General features: G+C 69.1%; 7 protein-coding genes across 7 annotated transcripts; 2 read left to right on the top strand and 5 right to left on the bottom strand.

Moving 5' to 3' along the window:
• Window positions 1-26: 26 nt before the first annotated feature.
• On the bottom strand, window positions 27-3,610 carry RHOBADRAFT_56366 (uncharacterized protein). Its single transcript, XM_018418311.1, has 9 exons — window positions 3,449-3,610; window positions 3,018-3,205; window positions 2,659-2,952; window positions 2,402-2,541; window positions 2,018-2,289; window positions 1,698-1,958; window positions 1,423-1,620; window positions 688-1,345; window positions 27-596 (listed from the first exon to the last, which is right to left on the bottom strand). The coding sequence occupies exons 1-9, from the start codon at window positions 3,596-3,598 to the stop codon at window positions 238-240; spliced, it is 2,520 nt and encodes an 839-aa protein (XP_018267794.1). The 5' UTR covers window positions 3,599-3,610; the 3' UTR covers window positions 27-237.
• Window positions 3,611-3,929: 319 nt separating this feature from the next.
• Window positions 3,930-5,191, bottom strand: RHOBADRAFT_40065 (uncharacterized protein). Its single transcript, XM_018413682.1, has 5 exons — window positions 5,109-5,191; window positions 4,986-5,023; window positions 4,803-4,836; window positions 4,162-4,734; window positions 3,930-4,084 (listed from the first exon to the last, which is right to left on the bottom strand). The coding sequence occupies exons 1-5, from the start codon at window positions 5,111-5,113 to the stop codon at window positions 3,937-3,939; spliced, it is 798 nt and encodes a 265-aa protein (XP_018267793.1). The 5' UTR covers window positions 5,114-5,191; the 3' UTR covers window positions 3,930-3,936.
• A 102-nt stretch (window positions 5,192-5,293) lies between these two features.
• RHOBADRAFT_56364 (uncharacterized protein) lies at window positions 5,294-6,994 on the top strand (the record flags this gene model as incomplete). The annotated part of the gene is made up of 4 exons (XM_018418310.1): window positions 5,294-5,425; window positions 5,491-5,555; window positions 5,614-5,707; window positions 5,777-6,994. The coding sequence occupies 4 exons, from the start codon at window positions 5,294-5,296 to the stop codon at window positions 6,923-6,925; spliced, it is 1,440 nt and encodes a 479-aa protein (XP_018267792.1). The 3' UTR covers window positions 6,926-6,994.
• A 173-nt stretch (window positions 6,995-7,167) lies between these two features.
• Window positions 7,168-7,798, bottom strand: RHOBADRAFT_47446 (uncharacterized protein; the record flags this gene model as incomplete). The annotated part of the gene is made up of 2 exons (XM_018414986.1): window positions 7,168-7,189; window positions 7,260-7,798. The coding sequence occupies 2 exons, from the start codon at window positions 7,796-7,798 to the stop codon at window positions 7,168-7,170; spliced, it is 561 nt and encodes a 186-aa protein (XP_018267791.1).
• A 128-nt stretch (window positions 7,799-7,926) lies between these two features.
• Window positions 7,927-12,604, top strand: RHOBADRAFT_56362 (uncharacterized protein; the record flags this gene model as incomplete). The annotated part of the gene is made up of 9 exons (XM_018418309.1): window positions 7,927-7,988; window positions 8,053-8,288; window positions 8,354-9,920; window positions 10,005-10,791; window positions 10,908-11,026; window positions 11,105-11,158; window positions 11,241-11,636; window positions 12,063-12,084; window positions 12,151-12,604. 9 exons carry the CDS (start codon window positions 7,927-7,929, stop codon window positions 12,541-12,543), a joined length of 3,636 nt encoding a protein of 1,211 aa, XP_018267790.1. The 3' UTR covers window positions 12,544-12,604.
• Window positions 12,605-12,816: 212 nt separating this feature from the next.
• On the bottom strand, window positions 12,817-14,174 carry RHOBADRAFT_56361 (uncharacterized protein; the record flags this gene model as incomplete). The annotated part of the gene is made up of 5 exons (XM_018418308.1): window positions 12,817-12,937; window positions 13,016-13,393; window positions 13,475-13,659; window positions 13,763-13,831; window positions 13,948-14,174. Coding segments are annotated over 5 exons (979 nt in total), but the record flags the coding sequence as incomplete, so codon positions are not given.
• A 4,113-nt stretch (window positions 14,175-18,287) lies between these two features.
• RHOBADRAFT_65747 (uncharacterized protein) lies at window positions 18,288-19,348 on the bottom strand. Its single transcript, XM_018418767.1, has 4 exons — window positions 19,127-19,348; window positions 18,690-18,788; window positions 18,527-18,604; window positions 18,288-18,459 (listed from the first exon to the last, which is right to left on the bottom strand). The coding sequence occupies exons 1-4, from the start codon at window positions 19,313-19,315 to the stop codon at window positions 18,430-18,432; spliced, it is 396 nt and encodes a 131-aa protein (XP_018267788.1). The 5' UTR covers window positions 19,316-19,348; the 3' UTR covers window positions 18,288-18,429.
• Window positions 19,349-19,832: the final 484 nt, after the last annotated feature.

The raw sequence follows: 19,832 nt of genomic DNA, 5'->3' as shown, positions 1-19,832 counted from the left end.
TATCTCGACGAAGGCGGGAGATGGTGGTGAATCAATAAGACTGCGATTGTGCGCGTTCCAGAGTGCGGGTGTACAGTCTACGAGACGAGACGATGCGAGAGATCCATTGGAGCGAGAGAGGGCGAGAGATAGAGAGAGAGACAGGAAAAGAGGCTGCTCCTCCTGTCCGCCAACGCCCGCCGAGCTGATAGTGTACCACCGCCCTCGCTCCACCATGCCGCTCTAAGTGCTCGACGCTCATGCCTGAGCGGGCGGTGCCGGCTCCATCGGCCCGACGCACAGGCCCTTGTCCTCGACGACACTCGCGCCGACCTCGACCGCCTCCTTGACGAGGTCGGCCGCCGCGCCCGCACCGTTGGCGCCCTTCTGGTGCCCGAGGACGTCGCCGCACGCGCGCTCAAACCCGCCGCCGGTCGCGTACTCGTCGCGCCAGCCGGCGGGGAGGAGCTCGGGCGCGGCGCGCTCGCCGCGCTCGATCTCGTCGAGCGCGCGCACGAGGTCGTAGTTGATCTCTTGCGAGACGTGCGAGTCGTGCATGTACAGCGGGTGCGACCGCACGAAGCGGCGGATGTAGGTCGCGAGCGTGACGAGCGAGCCTGCGCGAGGTGGACGAGGGTCAGTGCTGCTGCTCTGGCGGGTCGGGGGAGACGTCGTTCAAGAGGGAGAGAGAGAAAGGGTGAGACGCACCGTCTGCTCGTCGCCGGATGAGCTCGAGGCTGCGCTCGATGCCCTTGCGCACGTCGTCGCCGACCCTCCCCTCGCGCTCGAGCCCGTCGAGGTAGATGCGCACGACGCCGATCAAGCCCGGGAACCCTTGCGCCGGCGCGCCGTTGATGATCTCGTTGAGCGTGAACTCGGCGTACTCGTCCTCGACGGGCCCGAACGCCGGCTCGGCCTGCGGCTGCTGCTGGTCGGCGAACGACGACGACGAGCCGCCGGCACTCGGCGACGCGGCGCGCGAAGGCGCGTGAGACGCGTGCGACGAGCAGCACGTCCTCGGGCTCGGCGGCGCCTCGGCCGACGACGACGCGCCCGAGGCCGACGACGACGACGCGCCGCTCTCCTTGCGCTCGCGCGCGTGCAGGACGCCGTTGCTGCCCGGCGCGCCGCCGTCGCCGTTCTGCGCGAGCGCCGGGTGCGGCTCGTCGACGGGCACCTGGGCGTTGACGCTCGCCGCCGAGCCCATCGCCGAGGCCGAGGCCGAGGTGGACGAGGACGGCATGGGCGCGTCGAAGGGCGGGTCGCACGGCCGGCCAGGCTTGGGGTCGAACAGGTTCTTGCGGAAGAAGAACTTTTGCGTGTGGATCGCGTCGCGTTGGTGGGCGCGGTGCATGTTCTCGTCGACCTGCGAGAGAGGACGGGGGAGAGAGAGCGCGAGTCAGGGCGGGCTCGGCCTCGAGGAAAAGAGGGGCTCGTGCGCACCTTGGAGATGGGCAGGTAAAAGTTGAGGCCGAGGCTCATGATGGCGCGCGTGAGGAGGACGACAAAGACCGAGAAGGCGGCGTTCTCGTAGTCGGTGAGCTGGACCTCCATCGAGCGGAACTCGACGCGCCACCCGATGGGCGACCCGGGCGGCGGCGGCTTGAAGCGCACCGTCTGCCAGTTGGTCGACTGGATGTTCTGCTCGAGGTAAAGATGAGTCAGTCGAGCCTTTCGAGGGAGAGAGAGAGAGAGGGAGAGGGAGGAGAGGGACGGACCTCAAAGTGGTCGCTGCTCTTCTCGTCGTCCTGGCACATGGTCTCCTCGAAGATGACGATCGGGTCGCGGATGAAGAGGTGCGCAAAGTGGGTCGCCAAGAGCGGGTCCATGCCGCGGTCGACGAGGCGGTCGCGAATCTTGGGGTCGATCGGCATGTCGTTGTCGTTGTACTCGGGCCGGTTCGACGGCGAGTCGGCGATGTAGCAGTCGACCGAGTCGTACCGCGACTTGGGGATCTTGAACCGGTCGTGCTGCAGCGGCTGTAGGCGGTCCTCGAGTCAGTTGACGGGCGCTCGAGGACGGCGAGCAGGGGGCGCACCTTGATCCCTCGCTCCTCCTCGGTCCGGTCGTCGACACTGCCCGCAATGACGTCCCACCGGCAGTCGACGTCGGCGAGCCAGCCGCGAAAGATGGGCGCTGCGGCGCTCAGGGCGAGCATGATGGGGCCGACGGGCACGAACGCGTCGTACATGCGGCGCGCCTCGCCGACCGAGCACGCCTGGAACGTGATCTGGAGGCAGCAGCAGCCCATGCCAAAGCCCATGGCGTCCATGTAGATGTGGTCGTCGAGGGCGGCGCCGTCGCGAGCGTCTGCACGGCGACAAGGTTGTCAGTACCGCTTCTCCAAGCGTACAGGCTCTCGCGCAGCAGACGACGCTGCAGCGACAAGGACCACGCAGACGAGGGCGAGAGCTGGACGCACTCTTGTCCTCGGGCCAGTCGTTGCGGTCGCGCGGCACGGTCGGGTCGACGAACGGCCTCGGCGTCTTGTCGTCGACGAATACGGGCATGTTGATGGCGACTTTGGACCCTCGTCGGCGGCGGATGTTGGCCGTCAGGGTCCTGCGAGAGCGAAAGTGGAGGAAAAAGAGGTGGGAGGAGGAGGACGAGGGTCAGTGCGTGGGTCCGCCGCATTCGGGCTTCGAGAGAGGAGAGAGAGAGAGAGGGAGGGAGACGCACGGGAAGCGCACGTGCTGGTTGATGATCTCGTCGGGCAGGAACAGGCTCCTCGCGACGCCGCCGCCGGGCTTGAAGTACGGGTCGGTAAAGACGCCCTCGGCGCCGAGTCGGGGAAAGACGGTGAGGGTGAGGGGCACCTCGTGCGGCTTCATGCGCGACTTGGCGAGCTGTCGCCGGAAGCGCATGTTGCCCTCGACGAGGAGGAGGTCCGACAGGGTGGCGCCGTAGGGCGCGCCGGGCGTCGACTCGAGCATGTAGCGGCCGTACTCGGGGTGGAAGACGGGGATGCAGGCCCTGTAGCGCAGCAGAGAGGGTCAGGAACGACGACAACGGCGAGAGAGAGGAGGACAGGGACGCACTCGGCACCGCCGACGCTCGAGCAGTCTCCTCCTGGGGCGGCGCCCGCCTCGGCGTCGCTCGCGGCCGCCTTGCCCTTGTCGCGCCGCTCCTGGGCGTCGGCCTGGAGGTCCTCGAGGATCTCGGTCTGGCGGAGCGACAGGCGGGCGTTCTTGCCCTCGTCGTCGTACGAAATGACGAGGTACTCGACCTGCCGAGGAGTAGGAGGTCCGGGTCAGTGCGGTGCTCGGGCGCGCGGGCTGGGACTCGCCGGCGGTCATGGAGCGAGACGAGGCTGCCGCAGAGCGGTGCCGCCCCTCACAGGTCGAGTCGCTCGCCGGTTGCCCCTCGTCCCTCGAGTCTCCCCACCTCCACTCGTCGCTCGCTCGCCCGTGCTCGCTCCCAGCCCATGGCCCGCACACTCGCGCCGAGAGAAAGAGAGAGAGGGACGCACCTCGTCGCCCCAGAGGAGCCTGTCGCCGGTGCGGTCCTTGAGGCGCTCCCAGATGTGGAGCAGCTGCTCGATGCCGTGCTCGCGCACGTAGTCGGCGTGTTTGGCGGCGTCGGACCACGCGAGCGGGGTTCCGAGGGCGAGGAGGCCCATCGTGCGCGGGTGCGGGTCGGTGTGCTCGAGTCGGGCGGGGTGCAGGCGAGGCGAGGAGGGTTGCGAGATGAGATCGAGGCCGCTGAGCAATCAGGTGGGCGAGGGCGACGGCGACGGGCGAGGCGGCGAGGGTGAGGTGCGAGGACAGACAGCCGATCGCCTGGCAAGTCGAGCGCTCCCTCTCTCGAGCTGGGCGAGGAGCAGAGGACGGTGGACGAGAGCAGCCGGCCTCGGGAGGGACGAGCGAGCCCGCGCGCCTCGGCTCACATCTGTCAGCGCAACTCGTCTCACACTCTGCCACCAGTCGCGCTTGACGTTACACCAATCTCATTGCGCGCTCAGTACCGCCGGTCGCTCGAGTACCCACCGCCGTACCCGCCCGGCCCTCCTCCTCCTCCTCCGCCGCCGCCGCCGCCTCCTCCAGGCGCACCCATGAACTCGGCGCCAAACATCTCGAGCTCCTTCTTGCGCTCCTCGTCCTTGGGGCTGCGGGGCGAGAGAGAGAGAAGGGTCAGGCTCGAGGTGACGCAGGAACGACGAGGGAAAAAGAGGGCGGGACGCACTCGGGGTTCTCGCGGCGCTCGACGCGCTGCTCGCGCTGGAGGTCCTTGAGGAGCGACTTTGTCGGGTACCGCAGGTGCATAAAGTTGCAGAACCCGCCGCGGTCGCACGAGCCCATGTCGTTCTGGCGGCAGCACGCCTCGCGGAAGTCGGTGACGGGGCTCAGCTCGGCGTACAAAGGTCGGCCGGCGTACCACCGCTTGTTGAGCTCTTCGACGGCGAGGCCGGCCTGGTCCTCCCACTCGAAGCGGGCGTACACGTTGCCGATGAGGTGGTCGCCGACGTTGTCGCACACGTGCATCTCGAGCAGGTTGCCGTACTTTGTCAACTCGCAGTAGACGTCCTCGTAGAACTTGTCAAAGTACTCGCGCGTCTCGTCCTCGTTGAGCTTGCTGTGCGGGTTGGGGTCGAGCGGCGGCGCGTCCTTTGGGCGCAGGTGCGGGTTGGACGTCGTGCCCGGGTTGTGGGCCGGGTTCTGGTACGCGTTGAGGAGGACGAGCGTCTGCGAGTACTGGGGCTTGATGTGCTTGCGCGAACACCGCTCGCCGTGCCGGCACGCGCCAATCTTGAGGTAGCTGCGCGTGCGCGAGAGAGGGTCAGCTCCGGGGGTGCGAGTGAGGGAGAAGAGGGAGTTGGGGCGCACAAGCTGCAGTTGACCTTGTCCTGCTCCGAGCCGTCTGTGTCGAAAAGAGAGAGAGGGTCAGTCGTGGTGCTCTGGGGGTGTGGCGAGTGAGGTAAGCCTCGAAGACGAGGGCGGTGGTCGATGAAGTTCCGGCTCGGCGGCGAGGGGGCCAAGGGCGAGTTGGACGCGAGGAGAGGGACGCACAGATCGCTGCGAGGTGGCTAGCACCGCCGCCAAAGTGACTGCACGGGGGAGAGGGGGAGTTAGCTCGCTGAGCGGGGACACGGGGAGAGGGAGGAGGAGGAGGAGGAGAGGGAGAGGACGCACGACATGATGAGTAAGGGTGTGGGTGTGTGTGCTGCGTAGTACAACAGCGCCTGCGAGACGACTGTACGAGAAGGAGAGCGAGGCGAGGGTATCTGGACGAGGAGGAACAGGGGACGACGAGGAGGAGGACGGGGTGGCTCTCCCCCCCACTGCCACCTGCTGGGCTGCTGCGACCCGCGCGCACCATGACCACTACTGCCCAACTACAGCGTGTGCACGACGTCGTCACCCTCGACCGCCTCGTCGCCCTCGTCGACCGCCGCCTCTCCACCACCACCGCCGACGACGACGCACTCGCCCGCATCCAGCTCGACGCAGTGCGTCCCCTCCCTACCCTGTCCGATCAACTCGGTGTGGACCTGACCACCCTGCCCCCCCGCAGACTCTCAGCCGCGCCCAAGAGCTCGTCGACTCGCTCTCGTCGTCGTCGCCCCACCCGGCCGCCAGGTGCGCCCACCCGCTCGCCCCAGCCTGCGTCCACGAGCTCACCAGTCACCTTACACAGCTCGTCGGCCCGGCCGCCAAAGCTCGACCAGCTCGCGGCCCGTCTCGCACGCGCTCACGCCCGCGCCGCCGCTCTCCCTCGACCTGTGCCCGACGTGCGTTCACGCCCTCTCCCTCTCGCGTGTGTCCGTACCCACCTCACTGACTGAATGTACGCGACACAGGACCTCGTCAAGAGCCCGACCGCCGAGCCATCCCCACTCGCCGCGCTCCTCGACGCCCTCGGACCCGTAAAGCCCGTCACGTCGCTCGACGCGCTCCCGTGGCCCCCTGCGGCATCCACCTCGACCCTCCCTCCTTCGCCGACCCGTTCCCTCGCGCCCGACGACGACGACGACGCCGTGGCGCCGCCGCCTCTCGGCGCCGCCACCGCCGCCCCGGGCACGAGCGAGCGCAGCGCCCTCGCGGCGCTTACGCCGCCAGCGCCCGCCCCATCCTCGTCGGTCGCGTCCTCCAGCGCACTGCCGCCCACCGATCCCGCGTCGGCCCCGGCCCCGGTACCGGCGGGCTCTCGCCTGCGCGCTCGCCGCACCGCACCCGCCCCGACCTCGACCTCGCGCCCGGCCTCGACGACGTCGGCCGCCACCTCTGCCGACGAGGCCGACGCGCCCACCTCGTCCTCATCCACCTGCCGTCCACCCGCACCCGCACCCGCACCCGCACCCGGCGACGGCGACAAGCCCGTCCCAGCCTACCTCGCAGCCAAGCGTGCGCGCGCGCGCGAAAAGGCCCTGCGCGCCGCGGCCGACGACGAGGCGGCGGCGGCGCGTCTCGAGGGGGAGCGCGCGGCGGCTGAGCGCGAGAAGGAGGAGCGTGAGCAGGAGGAGCGCGAGAGGGAGGGGAGGAGCGAGGGGAGGGGGAGGCTGGGGCTCAGGTTGAGGGGGAGGGGCGGCAAGGGCAAGGGCAAGGAGAAGGGGAAAGAGAAGGAGGAGGAGGGCGACGAGGCCAAGGGCAAGGGCACGAGCGCGAGGGACGAGCTCCTCCCCGTCGGGGCGTCGAGCCGAGGCGCAGGCGCCGACCTGGCGTCGTACCACGCGTCGGAGCAAGCGTCGCTCCTCGGCGCCCTCTCGTCGCTCTCGTCGACGCTCAAGGCCTCGACGCTCGAGTTTTCGAGCCTGCTCGAGCGCGACCGCGAGGTGCTCGAGCAGGCCGAGGGCAAGCTCGAGGGGAGCGAGGGCCAGATGAGCAAGGAGGGCCGAAGGCTCGAGGGCGTGCGCAAAAAGGGCAGGGGGACGACGTGCGCCACGTTGGGCATCCTCGCCGTCGTCGCCGTCCTGTGGGTCCTCGTCTTCTTGCTCATCAAGGTGACCTGAGCGACGCCGTCTCTCTTCCTCTCTCGCGGCGGGTCGAGGCAATGCAACGTCGGCCGTCTTTGCCTCTTTCTTTGTCTCTCTCTCTTGGACGAGAACTGGGACCGTAGAGAACGTGACTGCGTTGCGAACGTCGTGCGATCGAGACAGGCGACGATGCCTCTGAACAAAGAGGTGCGGACGAAAGAGGAGGAGGAAGGAAAGGGAGGGACCGAGAGCGAGGGTCGACGGTGTGCTCGGCCTCGCTACTGCGCGTCGACGTAGTCGCTGTCGGCGGCGGGCAAGAGATAGTCAGGTCCGTGCGGCATGGAAGAGAGAGAGAGAAAGAACGACGGACCCGCAGGGGATGTACTTTGTCTGGAACAGGTCCTCCCACTGGCGGAGGTTGGTCCACTCGGCGTCGGTTAAGTCGTCGAGCGGGTCGATGGGCCCGTCGAGCGGTGCGAGCATGTCGTCGTCGAAGCTCTGCTTTGCGAGACCGCGCGAGGCGTCGCGGCCGGCAAAGTTGGCGTAGGGCCCGTCGGGACCGTAAAAGGACGCGCCCGAGGAGACGTCGTAGACCTTGCGGCGGACGGCAAAGAGGATGGGCTGGCCTTTGGTGGTGCCGTTGAAGGGGGCGAGCGAGTGTGGGGTGAAGGTGCGCCAGACGCGGGAGGGAGGGTGGGTCGCCGGCCGCCAGTTGTAGTCGTCGGCGGGCTTGGTCGGGAGGAGGTACGGGGTCGGAGTGAAGGGCGGGGCGGGGAAGAGGATGCGGAGCGAGAGGACGACGACGAGGAGGACGAGGAGGGCGTTGACCGGGTCCGAGAGGTGGAGGACGCGGACGGCGAACGTGACTGGCGGGGGCAGGTAGGGCACGAGCTGGTCGTACGTGACCATGGTGGGCTGTGGGAGAGAGGGAGCGAGCCTCGGTCGAGCCAAGCCGGACCACGATCGACGACCGACGACGACGACGAAGCAACGAACCCTCTCGGCCCTCAGCCCGCTCCCGGTGCGACTCGACCACCATGCTCAGCTCGTGCGACTTGGACGCCGTCCTCAACCACAGCCCGGCCCGCCTGTCGTACTCGTGCGCCCACTCCCCCACCTCTCATCGCCTCCCTCCCTCGTCGTCACTCACTCTCTGTCCCCAGGGTCCACTCGACCTCGGGCGTGTACGCCGCCTTCCACCCAGACCACATCCGCACCGACAACCCGCACTCGGACACGTCGAGGTGGACCGCTCCTCCTCCCGACCACCGCCGCCGCGACACCTCGTCCTCGTCCTCCACCGTCGGCACCAAACGCAGGCGCGACCCAGAGTGGATCATCCTCGAGCTCGACCACACGGCCCTCGTGCGCACAATCGGCTTTGGCAAAACCTCGAAGCGTGCGCTCCCTCCCCTCGTCCACCACCTCTCGCACCCTCACTCACTCCCCTCTCCTCGCCCGCAGCGCACCCCTGCAACCTCGCCGACTTTACCCTGTGGGGCGGCCTCAGCCCCGACCCGCTCGCCATGGAGCCCCTCCTCGACTCGACCCTCAAGAACGACGCCCACCCCGAGCGCTTCTCGCTCCCCATCTCGCTCCCCTCGGGCTCGTCCCACAAAGCCCCGCTCCCCGTCCGCTACCTCAAGATCGACTGCCACGTCGCCGCAAACGCCGCCTACAGCATCTCGATCTGGCACGTCTGGCTCGAGGGCTACCTCGCCTCGGCCCCGCCGCTCGCCGACACGTCGGCCGCCACCCTCGAGGCGCTGTACCGCGCCCACCGCAGCCGCGAGACGACCCGCCTCGTCCTCGCGCACCTGCGCCGCGCCGGCCCGGCGACCCTGCCCGCGTACCGCGCCCTCGCCGCGACCCTGCCCTCTTCCTCCTCCTCGACCTCGTCCTCGTCCCTCCTTTCCCCTCGTCCTCCGACCTCGGCATCGACGACCGACACCGACGCCGTCGCCCTCGAACACCCGCTCCTGAGCGCGCTCCACGACGCGCTCGTCCTCGAGGGCGACCACACGCGCGCCGAGGCCCTCCTCGAGCGCATGCGCCGCGCCGGCCTCCTCGACGAGCACTGCCCGGGCGGCGGCAAGGGCGACAGCGTCGCACGGTGGGTGCGCCTCGACGCCGGCGGCGGCGGCGGCGGCGGCGAGGGCGGCGCCAAGGCGGCATCGGCGGGTCCGAGCGGGAGGGGCGGGCACGCCATGGTGCGCGTCGGGCGCAGGGTCCTCCTCTTTGGCGGGTGGGACGGCCGCAAGGACCTCGGCGACCTGTGGGAGTGGTCGCTCGACGGCCACGGCGGCTGGCGCTGCCTCGACGCCGGGCTCGGCGAGGGCGAGGGCGAGGGCGCGACGGGCGAGGGCGCGACGAGCGCGCTCAAGCCCGGCCCGAGGAGCTGCCATCAGATGGCGGTCGACGAGGGCGAGGGGTGGGTGTACCTCCTCGGTGGACGGCGGGACGACTTCGACGACGACGAGGACGAGGACGATGAGGGCGACGAGGTCGAGCCAGGCGCAGAACCCGCGTCGACGACCGCCGCCGTTGCCACCGCCGCCATGGACGTCGACGCCGAGCCTCCTTCGTCAACCGCTCCCGCTGTCGCCCCGCTCGACACCTCCTCGTCGCCGCCAACCGCGCTCGACCGCGCCCTGTCGCGCCTGCAGCGCCGCGCCGCGCGGTGGCGCTCCGACTTTTGGCGGTACCGCGCCGTCGGGCCCGGGCGCGGCACGTGGGAGCTCCTGAGCGCCGACACGCGGCGCGACGGCGGGCCCGCCCTCCTGTTCGACCACGCCATGGTCGTCCACTCGGGCGCCGGGCGCCTGTTTGTCTTTGGCGGCAAGAACCAGCCGTTCGACGCGGCCGACACGGCGGCGGGCGGGTTTGGCAGTGCGGGAGCGGGAGCGGCGGCGATGGACGACTTCGGCGCCGAGGCCGGGAGCGCGGCGGGCGCAGGAGGCGCGCAGCGCGAGGGCAAGTACAGCGGCATGTGGTGCTACGACATCGAGGCCAAGCGGTGGACCCACCTCTTGTGCGTCCTCGTCCTCTCCCATCTCTCCCAGATCCTCGAGCCCTCGCGACTGACTCGAGGCTCGTGCGCCGCTCTCGTCCGCAGCGGCGACCCTCGCCCGACCTCGTTCGCGCCTCGACCCGCCTCGCCTTCGTCGAGCGAGCGCCTCCTGTCCCGCGCAGGGCACGCTCTCGTCCTCGATGAGTCGTCCCCCGACGACGACCCGACGCTGTACGTCCTCCACGGGCAGCGCGACGAGCAGCACCTCGCCGACGAGTGGGCCGTCCGCCTCGCGTCGCCGTCGTCCTCCTCTTCCTCGGCGCCCGGGCTCGGCGCGTCGTCGACGACGAGGAGCGCAGAAGGCGACGACGCCCTGTGGCGCCAGGGCGCCGTCCTCGACTTTCCCTCGTCGACGCCCAGCAGCGCCGGCTCGCTCGTCGACGCCTCGGCCTTCCCGGCCTCGTCCCCCTCGGCGTCGCCCTCCCGTCCCGCGCGCAGCACCCGTCCCGACGCACGCGACTCGAGCTCGGCGTCGTCGCGCTCCCGCCAGCCGACCATCGTCCAGATCCGCCGCCTGCCCGCACCCGCGCCGACCGACACCGCCGTCCCGCCCGCCGGCTTCACGCAGCGCCTCACGCTCGGCCCGAACGGCACGTGGACCCTCCTGACGGGGCTCGGCCCCGCGCCGGGCGGGTCCGGGTCGGCCTCGAGCGGCGGCTCGACGCCCGAGCGCGACCGCGAGCGGGAGCGGGCGCGCGAGCGCGGCGAGGGCGAGGCGCGGTGCGACAGGGGCGTGTGGCGCAGGGTGGGAGGGGCCAAGGGGACGTGGGAGAAGGTCAAGGAGGAGGACGGCGCGGCTGGAGGGGGCCCGAGGGGGAGATACGCCGCTCAGGTGCGTCGGCGCTGCCCTCCTTCGCCCCTCCTCGCTCGCCGGCCATGCGCGCCGGCGTAACGAGCTTGCAGAGCTGCCGCAGCGCCGTCGCTAATTGTCTCTCGCCACGCGTGCAGGTCGTCTACGACCCGCTCAAAGGCGAGCACTACCTCTTCGGCGGCTGTCCCGACACGGCTCTGCCCGTCGAGAGCCCCGACATGCGCCTGAGCGACTTCTGGAAGCTCAAGATCGTCGAGTGCGTCCCCTCTCTCCCCTCGTTGCCTGTCTCGATGTGCGACGAGAAACTGACCTTCTCGTCCACCGCTGCGCGCAGCCCGACGCCCGACGAGGCGCTCCGCCGAGCCAAGTTCCTCGTCCGCAAGCAGCGGTACGTCCTCTTTCGCTCTCTGTCCCTGTCTCTTCTCTCGTCAGGCCCGTCCCTGACGCACAATCTCGACTATCGATCGCAGATTCGCCGAGCTCTGCGCCACCTCGCCAACCGTCCTCGCTTTGCAGTACCTCCAGAACGACCTCTCGCTCGTCGTCGACCACTCGTCGCCGTCCGAGTCGGCCGCGTTCCGCGCCTGCATGGCGCAGCTGCTCTCGGCGCCGGCGCGCATGAACATCGACGCCGACGCCGCGCTCCTCGCCGGCGCGTCTCGGCCAGCGACGCCGTCCGAGGGCGCCGTCGACGGCAGCGAGGGAGGGTGCGACGTCGACGAGGCGACGTACGCGGCGCGGCACGCGCTGTGGGAGGAGCTGGGCGCGTTTGTGCCCCGGGGCATGCGCCAGCCGGACGAGCGGCTCGACGACGCGGCGAGGCTGCTCCGCGTGTGGGGCATGGGTGGATGGGGCGCGCTCGGGGCGTAGCTGTGGGTCGAGCTGTGCATCTCGAGGTGCTCGTCCGCGGCGAGGTCGAGGAGGAAGATGCGGTGCGAGCCATCTCGGCGAGGAGAGCGACTCGGCGAGAGCTTTTTCTCGAGTGCTCTCGGCTTCCAGGCAATATGAGTGAGCTCGGCTTGGATACGAGGTCTCGCAGAGCTACAATCCGGGCGAGCGTCGACACGAGAGAGCTGCTCGTCGACCTCTCGCTCGGCGGCGAAGGCCCCGCCCTGGTCGACCTCCCTCGCACTTCTCGCACCAAGCTCTTGCGACTTGCGAGCGCACCCAGTTTCGGCAGAGCACCTCTATCGACCTCGCACGCGCACCCGCGACTCGCCCCAGAGCCAAGTCGCCTTCATCGGTCGCCTCCACGCCTCATCTCCCTCCGCACCCTCTCGGCTTCGACACAGCCTCGTCAACAGCCCAAAGATGGTGCGCACGCTTGCTCTCTTCTCTCGTGCATGGTCTGCGCAAGCTGACGAGCTCTCCCGCGCCCAGGTCGACTCGCCTCTCGTCCCCTCGCTCCTCCTCCTCTCGCTCCCGGCGGCCTACGTCGCGTACCGCGTGTACCGCACCATCGTCGCGTCCCTGCCCGCCTCGAGCCGCGCCTACGACCCCAAGACGGGCGTCGGCCGCGGCGCACCCGGGTTCCAGACGGGCGTCCGACGAGTCGCCATCCCGCCCGCGCTCGCGGCCCGCATCCGCGCCGGCGAGGAGGTGAGCGCAGACGAGGTGACGGCCGCGCTCGAGGAGGAGAAGGAGCGGCTCGACAGGGAGGACGCGGCGCACAGGGAGGACGAGGACCGGGTCAAGGTGCCCGAGGGCGTCGACGAGGAGTGGCTCCCGGCGGGCGCGCTCAAGAAGGGCAAGGCGCGCCAGCGCAAGAAGTAGCGCTCGAGCGCAGAGAGGAGCAGGGTCCAGGTGCAACGACGATTCGAGGGTTCTCTCTTGCTCCCGCGATTGCCCGACTCGCCTCGCCGCTCTCGTTCCCGCGAAGGACTGCCACGAGCCCGCACGTCGTCGACGCTCCCGCTCTGCCCACTGCGAACGACTCTGTCTCTCGGGTGCTGTGTCTTGTTCAAAGCGGGCTGCTTGCACGAGCGCTCCTGCTAAGGGCGGGACAGGTACGACTACACCGAGAGGGAGAGGGGCACGACAGGAGGACACAGTGGGTATGCGGGTACAGAGAGGGGTAACAGGGAGAGGTGAGGAGGCCGTCACCAGTACTTCTTGGGCACGCACGAGCCACGCTTGTCGTCGAGGACGTAGCCGGCGCTGCACGAGACTGCGAGAGAGAGAGAGAGGGCGACGTCAGGAAAAGCTGCGCCGAGGGAGAATGAGAGAGAGAGAGAGGTGAACGCACGGATCTGGCACTTGGACTGGGCACATGTCGCGCTCTGGACGCCCGGCAGGGCCGTGCAGTCGACGCCGTGCTCGGCGCGCGAGTCCCAGAAGGCGCCCTGGCCGACGCTCGGGCACCCGCCGCAGTGCGTCGCGCTCGACTTGGTGTCGAAGCACGCGAACAGGTAGCCGCCTTGCGGGGCGCGGCGCGCGACGGGGCACACGGTCGACCCCTCGGGGCACGACGCGCCGAGCGGGATCGAGAGGCGCTCTTGCCGAGACGGGCCCGACAGGCGGTACGGCTGCTGGCGCCCGTTGACCGAGTCCATGTAAGGGGTGGCTGGTGGTGCGAGAAGAGGGAGGTCGCTCTCGCAGGTGAGGCTGGTCGGGCTGCAGAGGCCTGCGTGCGAGTTTGAGAAGGTCAGTCGCAAGGTCGGCCAGGGCGAGCGCGAACGAGTCGAGAGAAGAAGGCGGGGCGCACCAGAAGAGCATGCGCCGTGGTTGGGCTTGGAGCCCGACTGGTACGAGCCGAAGAAGGAGCAGTCGGCGCCCTCGCCGCCGCAGGTTGCGCGACCTTGAAGCGCGTCGGGCTGGCAGCCGAGGTTGCCGCCGCACAGCGAGTCGTCGGGACCGTCGGGACCGTTGCAAGGGTCGCCAAGTCCACCGCTGTAGGGAGAGAAGGGAGAGGGAAAGAGTCAGGGCGAGGCACACGAGGTCGCGGAAAGGCCGCGAGCCGAGTCGGACGAGGGAGAGAAAGTCGACGACGCACACGCACACGCCCTCGTCGCCGTCGATCGAACTGCACCGCCCAAAGTCGCACTGCGTGTCGCTCGTGCACCTGCGAGGGAACGAGAGAGTCAGCGACAGTGCTCGGAGGTGCCGACGGCGGCGGCCGGCGCCTCTCGCCGAGCCGAGCCCGACGTCGCAACCTCGACGGAACCAGCGGCGACTCACTTGGCTCCTGCCCATCCACAGAAGTAGCCCGCCGAGCCGGCCTGGACGCACTCGGCGTCGACGGGGACGAGACCGGCACCTCGCCGCGAGGTCGGGTGCGAGAGGGCGTCGCAGCGCTTCTGCTCGGGCGCGGTGGTGCCGCACGGGAACCGGCCAGACTGGGCCGAGGCGACGGCGAACAGGAGGGCCGCGAGGGCGAAGATCGAGTGGGCGCGAGAGGCGGGCATGGCCGGGCGGGTTGTTGACGCGGCGAGGCGAGAGAGAGTGGGCGGCAAGCGAGCGAGGCGAGGTCGGCGAGCGGTCGAAGTGTGGTCGAGGTGGGCGGATGGACCGTCGAGCGGAAGCTGGCAAGGCGGGACGGCGAAAGGCTTGCGGGGTGCGCGAGGACGAGGAGCGGGAGAAAGGGGGAGTGCAAGCGGGCGCACCCCTTGTCGCCGGAACGGACTGCGCGGGGGCCCTCGCACTGTCCGCAGCTGATCTCGTTTGTCGCCTGACGACTCGCAGGTGGGCAAGCCAAGTTGCCCGGCCGGTGCGCGTCTGGAGCAATCGCTTGCGGTTCCCTCCTCGGGCAATCAGAGCCGTCTCTGGGCTCGGCCCGTTCATGTTCATCTACGCCGGATGCAGGCTTGCCTGGCTCCTCCGCGATTTCATCTTGCGCCAACTGCGAGATCTGCGCACGGTGCGCTCCTCGACGCTCGACGCGGCAAGGGTGAGCGTGCCGGAGCGGCGCGTGCGCACGGTTCGACGAGCCCGGCGCGTCTGCTCGCTCCGTCCGCTCGACGTCGAGCTGGCTGGTACAGTAACGTTCGAAGGGTCGGCCAGAGCTGCGTCGAACAGTGGGCCATGCTGCTGCGCCGAGTCCTGCAACCTGCAACTGCCCGTGACAAGTCTCGGAAGAAGCTGCGCTCCTGCTGCGTCGCCCGCCGAGAGACACGGCGAGAGCCTCGCACGGACCCACTCGTCCTCCCTCTTTGCGCTCGCGCTGCCAAACAAAGGCCTACGGCACGCCGGATCGTCGCGTCATTTCGACACTTTGACCTCGTCGCGCTCGTGTCAACCTTGTCGTGACGGCAAGCTTTCCTCGTCCCTCGTCCGCTTCCACTTGCCGTCGGTGAGCGGACCGCGATCTTCCAATCGGCCGGCAACCTCATGCGCACTAGGTCGCCCACTCGCGAGGCTCGCGGCTCGCTCTTGTGGAGCTGCAATTTACCCGCACCGCGACGATGGATCGCGCTCCTCGAGGAGCGCGCCGCGGAAAGCGCAGAGACTCGAAAGCAAACAATATTGGCGCCAAGCGGCTGCAGCGCATCAGGGCGAGGCTCGACGAGCCTGGACCGCCTCGAGGAAGCAATATTAATCAATCGTCGCAAAGTGCCGGGCCTGACCGCTTCATGAACAGGGTCACTTGTGGAGCGTTCCGAGGCGACGCGCAAACATGGGTCGATGCGCGCTTGCTCTCGAGAAGCGAGGAGGGAGAGCTCGTGTCCAGAGCGAGGCCAGAAAAGGCCGCTCGGGCCGCGGCAGCGGGTCGACCTTCCTAAACTCGAGTTGGCCGGCTTGCGCTCTCAGGTCGGCCGCGCAAAGCAGTCTCGAGCTCTCGCAGACCCACAGAGTCTGTGTTCGACGAGATGCGACGCTAGAGAGCAAAGAAGAAGACAGGGAGCGGCCATACGGGCGAGCGTCCCTCGAGCCGGACAAGTCGATCGGCTCTCGTGCGAGCGTGTGCGACAGCCGAGGGGACTGAACAGGGTATGAGTTGCAGGATTGGACGGCTGGAACAGAACGACGAGACAGACTGCTCTACTAGGTTGCGCGACGCTCCCTCGCTCCCTCGACCTCACCACCTGCTCCTCGAGCCTTTTGCCGCCTTGCCCGTCGCGCGCTGGTCCCACACGATGTCGACTCGCTCGCCCTCGCGGTTCTTGTGCTCGAGGCGGAAGATGCCGTCCTTGTCGAGGCGGCGCACGCCCGAGATGTAGTAGGTGCGCTTGTCGACGCCCTCCTCCTGCCCGGGCCGGATCGGGTGGAACGTCTCGAACTCCCACCAGGTGTGCTCCTGCGTACAGGGCGAGGAGGTGAGTGAGAGGAAGATAGAAGGGGAGGGACGAGAAGGGAGGGGAAGGGACGCACCGACTTGGCGAGGTCGCCGAGCGCGAGCGGCTTGGCCTCGACCGTGATGCTGTACCCGAGCGCGACGACGACACGACCGCCCTCAAAGACGTACCGCCGCCCCCAGTTGTCGCCGCCGACCGCCTTGGCCGCCTTGCCGACGAGCGTGACGCCCTTGCGCAAGTCGCCCTGGCCCGACTCGTGCCACGGCGGGAACAGCGTGAACCAGCTCCCCCAGTGGTGCAGCGACGTGATGAGGAACCCGCTCTGGAAGAAGCCGGTGCCGTCGCCGCGGATGTCGAGCTGGTGCAGGGTCGGGTCGATCGTGAGCGCGTCCTGGACCTTCTGGTCGGTCGCGAGCGCGGCGCAGTGCGTCACCATGGCGTCGCCGCCGAACGAGGCGCCGAATTTGGCGAGGCACTCGGCCCCTGCGCGCGAGAGAGAAAGACGACGAGTGAGGACCAGGACCGGGCGAGAGAGGAAAGAGGCCGAGGGACAGGAGGACGCACAGACGCCGTCCTCGTTCATCTTGGCGAGCAGGCCACGCGACACGATGATGCCGGCGCCGCCGTACGCGATGTGGCCCCATTGTGCGACCTGCGAAAGGGAAGAAGGAGCGTCAGGTCTGCTTCGCGCAAAGATATCGAGAGCGGAAGAGGGTCGAAGCACCTGCTTGGTCGACTCGCTCAAGGCGCCGATGAGGTAGTCGCCTGACGAGTCGTGCGACGACAGGAGCCGAGCGAGCGAGTCAAAGTCGGGAAAGAACGTGTCGTCGTCGCTGTGGGCGAGGGAGGCGAGGGGGCAAAGTCGAGTGAGCTCCTCGCGTCCTCCTTGCTCGCCGCTCTCAAGAGAGTGAAGAGGGGAAAGCGGACGCACGCAAATACAAACCACTCGGTCTTGACGCCCTCGTCGGCCTCGCGCCGCTTGGCCTCGACCCACATCTCCTCGGCGAGGGCAAAGTACCGCGTCTCGAACCGCTCGGCCTCCCTCGGGCGCAGCGCGATCTGCATGCCGAGCACGTTGGCCTCCTCCTCGGCCTCGCGCGCACGTCGACGCTCCGTCTCGGTGACGGCGGCGCGGTGCTTGTTGCCCTGGTCGGCCGTCGTCGGCGGCGTGAGGACGAGCACGAGCGGCAGCTCGCGCACGAGGGCCGCGTCGGTCGGGTCGAGGGGCGCCTTTGGCGCGCCGGGCAGCCAGTGCGCCCACACGGGCAGGTTCCACAGGACGCGGTCGGCGAGCGTGCTCATGCCGAACATGACGCTGCTGTCGCGCCACGAGGCCGGGACCGACGGGCGCGGCGACGACGGGACGCGGTACAGCGGGCACAGCTGCTCGCCGCGCTCGTCGTCCGGGTGGACGCCCTCGGTGAGGCGGCCTGCGCCCGGACGAGGCTGGACGCCCTTGGCGCCGAGCGTCTGGGCGAACCGGAGGTCCTTGGGCGGGTAGGCGTACGGGAGGAACGCGGCGGGCGTGTCGGCACCGGGAGCTTGCGTGTCGAGGACGGCGACGGTGCGGTTGTCGTTTGGGGACGAGGCTTGCGAGCCCTGGAGGAGGATGGTCGGCACGTGTCGGCGCGAGGTCGAGTAGGGGCACAGGCTCGTGAGCTGCGCCGTGTGTTTTTGCGACGCCGAGAGGCTTGAGGACCCGCCGTCGCCGGACCCGCTGGTGAACCAGTAGATCGAGAATGAGATGCAGCACAGGAAGAGGAGCAAGTGCCGCATCTGGAGCGGGCGGAACGAGGGGAGGAAGCGCGCCACGGCGGAGCCGCCGCCGCCGCTGCCAAACGAGGCTTTGCGGCGGTGCGAGGTGAGGATGCGCCCTTGAGCCAGTGTGGCGGCTGCCGAGCCGGGCTTGGCGCGACTCTGTTGACGAGCGAGGGCTTGCGGCGGGTCGAGCTGCCGGAGGTGCTAGGAGAGTCAGGACTCCGAGACGGTCTGGGGAGATCGAGAGGACATGAGCGCACCTGCTGACAAGCGTCTGCTGCTTGTCGAGGACCGTCCGAGAGGTCGAGCGACGGTCGAGGACGAGCTCCCTCGAGGCGAGGTGATGAGGCGGCTCGAAGGCGGTGAGGGCGCGCGAGGCTTGTACGACAGGTGTGGGTCGACGTGTGGGCGAGCTATGTGGCGGTACAGCTGCTGGCCAACCCGGGGCGCGCTGAGCAGGGGCGACAGAGTGACGGCACCTCTCGTCGTCGCCAGATCCGGAGGCTGCTCGGCTCGCGGCTCAAATAGTTGAGACTCGCTCATCGTTGCGCGCCAGGCAGCTCTACTGTCGCTCCAGAGTGATGCTCGCTCGTACGAAATACAACAAGGACAACGCCCGTCTACGCCACGGCCAACGAGAGCCGCTCCGAGCCCAACCTGCCTCGCTCGACTACTTGCGGATCTCGTGCTCGGCCAGGAGCTGCAACACCGAGAACGCGTCGTCAGGGTCCTGTGCGGGTCGCAAGGGAGACGAGAGAGGGGCGCACCATGTTGGGAATCGTGTCCTTGATGCGGAACACGTGCTCGCACTGCGGGCACACCATCTCGCCGTCGGCAACCACAATCTGTGCGCACGAGTACCGGCCACGCGTCAGTCACCCGACTCGTCTGTGGCGACGCGAGAGCGAGAGGAGGAAAGCGAGGGCGCACCTCGAGCAGGACGTGGTGCAGCGTCTTGAGGAGGTCGAGCGAGAGGCTCTCCGGCTGCGTCAGGTCGGGCGATTGTTCGGGCAAGTCCGTGTTGCCGAGCTGCGAGGGTCAACGAGGGTGAGTCAGTAGGGAGGTTCCGTGTGCGGGTCCTTGGCTGCTCGCGCGGCGGCTGCGCGAGAGGGTGGTTCTGGCGGGCTCGGCGACAGCGCCGGGGCCTGCCAACACTCAGCGCCGCGGGCGTGCGTCGACGGACGGCGACAAGAGCACTCGTGCGCGCCGTGCGCTCGGCTCGACTGAGCAGGTCGGCGCAGAGCCTGGCCTCCTCGACCTGCACCGCCTCCTGCACCCCTTCTCCAGCCGCTGCGAGCGGTGCCGCCGCTCCGCGCCCAGCACGACCGCCGCACGTGTCCACGAGAGAGTGAAAGCAGTCGACGCACCTCTGCCGCGCTCTTCCTGAGAGCTGCCCACTCGAGCCGGCTCAAGACGCCGCGGATGAACTCCTCGCTGAACTCGGCGTCGACCATCTCGAGCTTGGCGACGTTGCGGAACGTGAGGGGAAAGTTGGTCGGGTACGCGCACGCGCGCGACGGGCACGACAGGAGGTTCTGCGTGATGAGGCGGACCATCTTGGGCGAGAGGGCGACGGGACGAGGAGGGCGGGGGAAGGACTGTCGAGGGGCGGCGGGGCGGGTGGGAGCAGGTCCTTGTGCAGGTGCTCTTGATGCGGGCGAGGAGCAGCGAGTGCGTCTGGGCTGTGGAGCGTGGTGGAGTGGACCTGCTCGCTCCTCCTCGAGCTCGAGACGAGGGTCGGCGGCCCGCAACCACTCCTCGAGCTCTGAGGTGCGAGGCAGCTGCTGTGCACCTGCTGCATGGCATCTGTACGCTCGATCTAGCCTGTCGCAGGTGGCACGCGAGCAGCCGTCGCCGTCCTGTTGCTCTCGCCCCGACCTCATCTCTCACGCAGCTTCATCGCCCCGCGTTGGGCCAGCGGGCGTGCTTCAACGGCCAGAAGGCATCTACACTCTGCTACGGAGCGCCCCGCGAGCGTGCATCGCGCCTCTGGCTGCAGCTGGCGCTCCAGGCTGCGCTTCCTCTCGCTCGCCTCCCCGCTCCGGGCTTCCCCCGACGCTGCACGACGCAAAG

Source organism: Rhodotorula graminis (assembly GCF_001329695.1).
Source record: "Rhodotorula graminis WP1 unplaced genomic scaffold RHOBAscaffold_19, whole genome shotgun sequence".
NCBI classification, from domain to species: Eukaryota; Fungi; Basidiomycota; class Microbotryomycetes; order Sporidiobolales; family Sporidiobolaceae; genus Rhodotorula; species Rhodotorula graminis.
This window is presented reverse-complemented; position numbering and strand designations above follow the sequence as displayed.